Here is an 8,538-nt window from a genome sequence, read left to right as displayed (position 1 = left end):
TCCCCAGCACGGCGACAGCCTCCTTCCCTCCCAGGGCTTCCTTCGGCTCCTGCTGCTGGGCCTGGGGGTCCTACCTTCTCCAACCTCTGCTACCTGTGATGAGCCCCCAACATATTCCCATATGGAGCTCATTGGCAACGCGAAAACCACTTACGACGTCGGGGAACGAGTTGAGTATCGGTGTAAGCCTGGGTACCAGCGGAGTCCTTCTGAAGCCATCTTTACAGTTTGTGGTGCGGACGATAACTGGCCGCCTCTTTCAGATGATGCTTGTTATAAAAAATCATGTACACTTCCACAGGACCCACTAAATGGACACGTAAACTTCCTCAATGAAAGTTACGAGTTGGGAACGCAAGTTCAATTCATTTGTAATAATGGTTTCTATTTAATTGGAAATGAAATTCTCCACTGTCTGCTCAGTGGATCCGACGTGCAGTGGAGCAGTGAGGCCCCAGAGTGTGAGAAGTCTCTATGTCGACCGCCCCCTAACATACCAAATGGAGGTTACTCAAGCAAGAAGGTCGTGTTTGAGTATCTTGAAGTCGTAACGTATACGTGCAATGACAATCCTGGAGGTGATAAATTTTCCCTCATTGGGGAGGCCACGCTTCACTGTGCTGGGAGAGGTGTGTGGAGCAGTGACCCCCCTGAGTGCAAGGTGGTCAGATGTCCACATCCCGCAATCCGAAACGGAAGACAGACGTCAGGATTCAGAGCAAAGCATTTCTACCAGGCCAGGGTGACGTTTGAGTGCCTGGACGGCTTCTTCCTTCACGGACAGGTTATGGCTGTCTGCGAGGCTAATGGCACTTGGCAGCCCCCCCTTCCAAGATGCCTTCAGGAGCCCCCTCGTCTCACCACAAACATTCCTGAGTCCAGAGGTGCAGAACCCACCAGCTCAGGATCCAGTGGCGCAGGACCCAACCTCCCAAAGTCCAGCGCAGGCCGACTTCACCGTGAGCACTTAGGCGGGTGGGTGGTTGGTCCCACTGTTGCCTTCCTCTTGCAGGAACACTAATTCGCATCTGCCTGTGCAAACATCCTCAAAACGAGAGGTAAAGGAGCCCAGAGGTGAATGGATATATCACTTGCCCCCCAGAATCAGATATCCTCCCAGAGCAAGCCAAAAGGTTTTTATAAACTTGTTTACCAGCTTGGTTTGAATTCCATTAAAATTCATTTATACAAGTTTTTCTCTAGCTTCACTCTTCCTGCACTTGTGAAGTCAAGGCTAACATTTTAATATGGATTGAATATAGTAGCTATGCTTTGATACTTCTTACAAAGGGATATGTTGAGTTATGACATAGTGGAATACTGTGTACATGGTAATATTTACATAGAGAAATTAGTTATGCTATAAAATCTGAAAATTTATGTAAATATTTTTAGTGCTAAATAAACTGATTTCAGACTCTTTATTCAAAGATGCCAAATCAATATTATTTCAATAACTAAAAATGTATTATATGTATGATTCATTGTGAAGACTTTTATAGATATGAAAATAGAATTTCATGTCTCAAGAACTCTGAAAACAGGGAATAAGGACAGGTTTGAAGTCATTGACTACAAATAGTAGAAATTTCACTAAGTGCTAATAGAATAGAATGCATTTTCTATTCACGTCTTTGGTGATTTAAAGTTTGAAAATTTACGTCTTCCATTTGCTTTGACTTTTCTCTACATCAACATACTGATGTAAAAAATCAATAAGATTTCAGAATCAGCTGCGTATGCTGATGAAATATTGGAGAACTCGGACACCCACACCTGTAGTCTTGGTTCAGAGAGAGGGAAGTACCCTTGTTTTCCGGAAGGGATCCGTGTGCTGAGTGACCCATTGTGAACCATGGCTAGAGGTGGCTTTCTGGGCTCACTTTAAATGTGCATTATAAGGAGGTAGTGGAAAGAAATAGGTCATAAGAGGAACCCAAGTTGTGTCAGAGTCTTAGTGCATAAGCATGGATCTTGCCAGCAGAAGCCCGTTAAATCTGTGTGCTTCTTCTCTCATCCTTTGAAAGGCTGAGTAGCACTGAGGATGTGGCTCAGTGGTAGAGTTCTTGCCTCACATACTCAAAGCCCTTGGTTCGATCCCCAGCATCACCGCCACAAAAAAAAAAAGATGAGTAAAAATTTAAGCCACATATTTCAGAGAAGGACACGTCCCTTTGTCCATCCGCTACTGGTCACACTCATGGTGAGAACAGTAAGCACTCCGCACTGAGCTAGAACGGCTCTTCTCCCTACCACACAGTCTCCTTTAAAGAAGTCGGGAGCCAAGAGGGGGGCTGACACTGGCATTCATGTTCCACTTCAAGTTGCCATTGAAACTTCGTAGTCAGGGGGACAGCTGGGTCACAGAAACTCTGCTTTAAGAGGAAATAATTAGAAAATCAAGAGCAGATGACAGTATTGTTTTACTGCAGAAGGACACATTACTGTGCATTGCGAGTATTTCTTTTGTAATCACTAGAAGGACGCTTTAGGAAGATGAACTCTGCAGAAAACAACAGGAGTTCTGCATCAGGCACAGATTTCAGACTAGGCACTTATGTACTATACCAAGCACTGACTGTGTTTTCACGTGCTTCTCAAGAATGCATCAACTAATTAGAAATGAGGAATGACTGCACTCTGTTAAGGGAAAAACTATTGTTAACCAAATAGTTAATGATTAAAATGAATTGATTTCTCTAGCAATCTAATTTTGCTTTTTAGATCTTTTTTGTTTTCCAGTACCGGGAATCAAACTCATGACCTCACACTTGCCAGGCAGGTGCTGTGCTGCTGAGTTAAATCCCCAGCCCAAGCACCAGCAATCTAATTTTGAGGGTGAGGGCGTAGCCTAGTCTGCACTAGTGATTGGAGTGGCCTCCTGCAGTGCAAAAAGCACACAGAATATAAACATTTTTCAATTTATTATGTAGAGATTTGTGTATGTGTAAATATATATTGTTTGTCAATTTTTCCATTACTTAAATATAGGAACAAACTAATTTTCTGTAAAAACTTTCTTTACATCACAGAAAAGGAGGCATATTTGTATTAAAATTTTAAACTGCAAAAAGGTATTTGCAGTTAAATAAAATACCCCATATATGGAGGACTCAGTTACTCATTTTTTGAAAATGGCTCTTCAACTCTGGTAAAAATAAAATGGAACATTTGGAGAAGCTTAAAAGGTAAAGTAAAACAAAAAGCTTTTTCTAATTCTCCAGGGCACCTCGCACAGCCAGCCGCACACCTCCCAGGCCCGCCGTGGCAGTGCCCGCCCTGCTGCCCACTGCCTCTGCCCCACCCCAAGCTCCAAGAGATGCTGTGCCTGCTGCTCAGCAGCCTGACAGTGCAGTGCGGGAAGGGGCTGCTGCTGTCCGCTGAGTGTTCAAGGGGCACTTCCATCGCTGATGACCGACAACTCGGCATGGACAGCAAAGGTCACCAAGACAGTCTTTCAGGTTAGGGAGAGGCTGCCTCCCCTCCTTTCTTTCAAGGCACTCAAACATCAGAGCACCTGGGTTCAAAAACAACCCACACTTGAAGGCCCCATTGAACCCAAAGCCATGAGGCCATGTAACCAGTCCTGCTGCACTGGGAATACGTAGTAGGAATTTAGACACTCATCTCTGCCTCAGGCTCAGTTGTCAGCTAAGTGACACCACCAAACCACCGGTCTATCTTCTGTGCAGAGAGGCACATACACCCTTGCACACAAGTACACACACACGTTTGCATGCACAAACATGTGTGCATATGCATACACACAACAGGTGTGCACACATTCCTGCCACATACGTGTCCATTCCAAGTTGATTTAAGGATTCCTCATCAGGGACGTTGTCATCGTGAGTTTCTCTCCTTCGTGATGTTCTTCAGCATCCAAACCTGAAAGTCATTCACATTTTATGAAACAAGTCCTGTCGACCCTCATGAAACTCTAGCTATACCATCAAGTGTTGACTGAGTTCTGGTTAAAATAAGAAAAAAGAATATAAAAGAAAGCAAAAGAACAAATGAATGAATGAATTGATTAATTAATAAATGAATGGATGGACAGAAGGAAAGAAAAGATAAGGGGAAATGTTTAAATGGAAAAGACCTAGAAGAAGAGACAAATCAAAGAACTCATATATGAAAAACTAATGGCTAAAAACTGAAATTACCCCCTCCGTTGATTCTTTGAATACAATATAGTTAAAAGGATAAGTACAAAAAATTGGATGTATCTGAAGTGCTCATGACTATTTTAAATTAAAAAATAAGCAAAGTACAAGATAATTGCAATATATTAAAAACAGAAAATGCTAATTTCCAATTATTTCTGAGTTCTACAAATATAATTCATTTGTTTATCTTTCATACTTGTCAGTTTTTAAATAAACTGTATAATGAAAAATATATGAAAAAAGTACATATGAGCAAATGTGCAAATAGCTCTGGGTATGGTGTATGTGTGTGTGTTTGTGTGTGTGTGTACAATGAACAAATGCATATAGGAAACACAGCTTTACAGAAGAGAAACACTGGGATTGGTACTCTTCAGCATCTCAGCCCTGGGTCAGAACCTAACATTTCACTCCTCAGCACCATCCTGAGTTTTTTTCCTATTACTGCTGTTCCTGGGTCAGGCTGCCACTGCATTCCCTGGAAAGATGTGTAATGATAACCTGAATGTGATTTTAAATTGCCCTCTTTTAATATCTTATTTTTTTCTCCATCTTCACAACCATAGCAATGATATGACAGGTAGATCAATAGCTGTATTTCCAGGCTTCAGATGTGCTTCTCCTACTTCCAAACTAATAGTGATAAATCAGAGCCAAGCAACTCCCAGTAATGGGCTCTCTTTCCAAGTGATACCTAGCAAACCTCTCAGGATACAGAGTTCCTTTGGAACAATACTGGGTCAGAGAGAATATCTATACAGCTTAGAGATTTTTCTCTTCTAAAATCAGGAAAAATGGGTTGTCTCTCTGGCTATTATCCCACGTCAATGCTGTAGAGGAGTTTCAGGTGTCCACTATCTGTTTGGATGTTTTATACAAAGCACAAGAAATTAATGCCAGTGGTCCTTACACCCAGCAGCAAGGAGAAGCTCTGCCTGTGCCTATGAGGCACAACTTTCCACTTCAGCTTCAGAAATGCCCAGGCACCACATGTGCAACGGACACAGAACAAAAAAGGCCAATCTCTCGCCTTTCTTAGGACTTATACAGGCTATACCATTTTTAACTAGTCAAGGAAACATAATACTTCATACCTAGTGTTGTTAATTGAAATAGAAAGACAAGCAGAAATAAAAGGAAAAGGATGACAAAAAGAGGAAACAGAAATTCTTTAGATGAAAAATGCATATTTTTCCAAAGCAAATGTAAGGTTGATTAGCTGTGTCCACTTTTTTAGCATGGGATTAGTAAGACACACTTCTGGATGTATCTGGGGTGGGTCATAGAAATGTGATGTGGTTGCTTTATGTGGCCCTGGCCCCTTCCTCTGCCCTCATGCTTTGTTTTTAGGTCACCATAAATTAAGCAGGTTTGTTTTGTCATACCCTTGTTCCATGATGTTCTTCCTTTGGGGTGAGCCAAGCATGGAGAGCATCTTCTGATACCGGGTCCAAGTGGACCTTTCCTCCTTCAATCTGTGGTTATCAAGTTATACATCCCAAGAGTGAGAAAGTTGAGTAATACAGGAAACCATTACCAAGAATGGATCTGTTACTGTAACTATACCTGACCATGTAGTATAGATGCTTTGCAAATTCATTGTGTGAGATGTTTGGAAGTGTTTGGATATGAACACCAGAGAAGTTCTAGAATGTCTGATGGGTAATTCTGTGAGAACCCCCCAAAGACCAGAACATTTGTAAAAATGCAGATAGTAAAGGTCAGGCTCAGCAGGATTCAGTTGAGATCAAGGACTCCATTGGCATTGGGATTAGGGGCCATGAGTGTTAAATTCTTTTTTTTTTTTTTCTTTTTCATATCCAATCAGATTCTGTTGGTATATTTTAGATATATGTAATGATCACATTCATCAGAGAATTTACACCTGCACATGATATAACTTGTTTCTTTTTTTCTCATTCCCCCACCCTCCCTTCAACCCCTCCTTGCCTCACCATTTACAAAAGCTTCGTTCCAATTATCCTTCTTTCCTCACTTTTTTACTTTTCCCTTGTTTTCTTTCTTCTTCCTCCTCCTCCCTTGTCCCCTTCCCCATTTGAACATTTTCTTCCTGTTTCACAATACCTACTACACATTTTGGTCCATCCTGAAAAAAAAAAAAAAAAGAAAAAATCAAAGAAAAACAAAAAAATGCCATCTACATTTTGCCCACATCCTAAGATTTTGCGGGGCACTAAATGTGAAAGAAACTTCATGACAGCCCAGGCTGTGGCAAAGATGCTGCCAGCTGCTCTCCAAATTTGGAGAACCAATCAAATTTGGAGTGAGTATTAGGAAGAAAAGCACAGCAGAAAAATTTGAAAACTTTAAAGTTTAGCTTGAGACTACTGTAATTTTCACTGTATAGATCTTTTATTTCCTTTGTTAGATTGATTCCTAAGTATTTCAGTTTTTTGGATGCTATTGTGAAAGGTGTGATTTCCCTAATTTCTTTCTCAGTGTGTTTGTTGTTTGTATACAGGAATGCTATTGACTTTTGAATATTAACTTTGTATCCAGCTATGCTACTGAATTTGGTTATTAAATCCATGAGCCTTTTGGTGGAGTTTTGGGGGTCTTCTATGTAGAGTATCAGGTCATCTGCAAATAATGATAATTTTACTTCTTCCTTTCCTATCCTTATTCCCTTTATTTCTCTGCCTTGCCTAATTGCTGTGGCTAATATTTTCTGAACTATATTGAATAGGAGTGGTGACAGTGGACACCCTTGTCTTGTTCCTGATTTTAAAGTGAAAGCTTTCAGTTTTTGTCCATTTAGCATGACGTTGGCTGTGGGTTTGTCATAGATGGATTTTATCGGATTGAGGTAAAGACCATCTATTCCAATTTTCTGTAGGGTTTTTATTATGAATGAGTGTTGGACTTTATCAAAAGCCATTTCTGCATCTTTTGAGATGATCCTGTGATTTTTGTCTTTGTCTCTGTTAATATGGTGTATTACATTTATTGATTTGCATATATTGAACCATCCCTGCATTCCTGGGATGAATCCTACTTGGTCATAGTGTATAATCTTCTTGATGATTTGCTACATTCTGTTTACTAGTATTTTATTGAGGATTTGTGTATCTATGTTCATTAGAGAGATTGGCCTGTAGTTCTTTTTTCTGGTTGGGTCTTTCTCTGGTTTTGGTATCAGGGTAATACTTCCCTCCAGGAATGAGCTAGGGAGAATTGCTTCCCTTTCAATATCATTAAAGAGTTTGAGAACAATTGGCATTAAATCTTCTCTAAATTTCTTGTAGAATTCCATTGTGAATCCATCAGGACCTGGGCTTTTCTTTGTTGGTAGGTTTTTAATTACATTACTATCACCTTGTTTTGAAATTTTGTATTGTTTTAATTGTTTCTGTATTGGTTTAGTTTTTGTCTGGGTTGTTATTTTGTTTTATTTTTCTTTTTAAAACAATAGATAGATGATAGATAGATAGATAGATAGATAGATAGATAGATAGATAGATGATAGATAGATAGATATAGATAGATAGATAGATAGATAGATAGATAGATAGATAGATAAATTTTAGCTTGAAAAGAGCCACTAGTAAAGTTGGGGCCAAAGGAAGTGTGATTGCTAATGACGTTAGTGCCATTAAAATGAAAGCAACCACATTCTACAGGAACAAGAAGCAAGATTCTATAAGTGCAATGCAGGAACCAGAAAGACCCCACCTATTGCAGGTTCAAAGGCACAAATGTGTCATCCTTACACTTGAGAAGGGCACCCTGAGAACCTTGCTGGAGAAGGGACTCAAAGAATTAGTCCTCCAGGACTCATTTCACTGTGCTCAGTCATCCAGGCACTAAGGAACCACTGCAGCTATGGTCCACAAGGACCTGAATACTGTTTCTACTGACTGCATACCTTGGAGACAGTGACATAATGCTGGTTTTACCAGCATGCAGAAAATAAGAATTGTGGGGCTGGAAAGGTTTCCACCCAAATGTCTACAGAAAGCTTGGGCAACCAGGCAAGGGGAACCAGGAAGGAGGACAGTCATAAAGCTGTGGAAATGAAGGAAAAAAGTTAGCAGAAACCCAAGGAGTTTGGAGATGCAAGGAATGTGGCTGTCTATCAAGGAAAACAGCAGGCTGTGAGTGGAGTCAGCCAGAAAGATTGGCCATGTGGACAGCAATCAGCAAGTCCACAGGGAGGGCTGGGGCTACCCAAATCCTCTGGGACTCACATGTCACCATCAGCACACTGGAAGCCATATACAGAGCTAAAGGACTCGGTGGTTGCCCTGCTGGGTTTCAGTATACTTTGGCTCTCTTCTGTTCTTACCCCCTTCTCCCTTTTGAAATGGGAATGTTTATCCTGTGCCATCATGCTTCTCTGCTGTGGTTG

The 8,538-nt window shown here is 40.8% G+C and overlaps 1 protein-coding gene across 1 annotated transcript; it reads left to right on the top strand.

Annotated features, from left to right (window-relative positions):
- Window positions 1-1,185, top strand: LOC106149023 (membrane cofactor protein-like; the record flags this gene model as incomplete). Its single annotated transcript, XM_013516575.1, is given in 1 exon segment — window positions 1-1,185. A coding segment is annotated over 1 exon segment (1,021 nt), but the record flags the coding sequence as incomplete, so codon positions are not given.
- Between the last annotated feature and the right edge of the window lie 7,353 nt (window positions 1,186-8,538).

This window comes from Chinchilla lanigera, unplaced genomic scaffold (genome assembly GCF_000276665.1).
Source record: "Chinchilla lanigera isolate Chin_1 unplaced genomic scaffold, ChiLan1.0 scaffold00035, whole genome shotgun sequence".
Lineage (NCBI taxonomy): Eukaryota > Metazoa > Chordata > Mammalia > Rodentia > Chinchillidae > Chinchilla > Chinchilla lanigera.
This window is presented reverse-complemented; position numbering and strand designations above follow the sequence as displayed.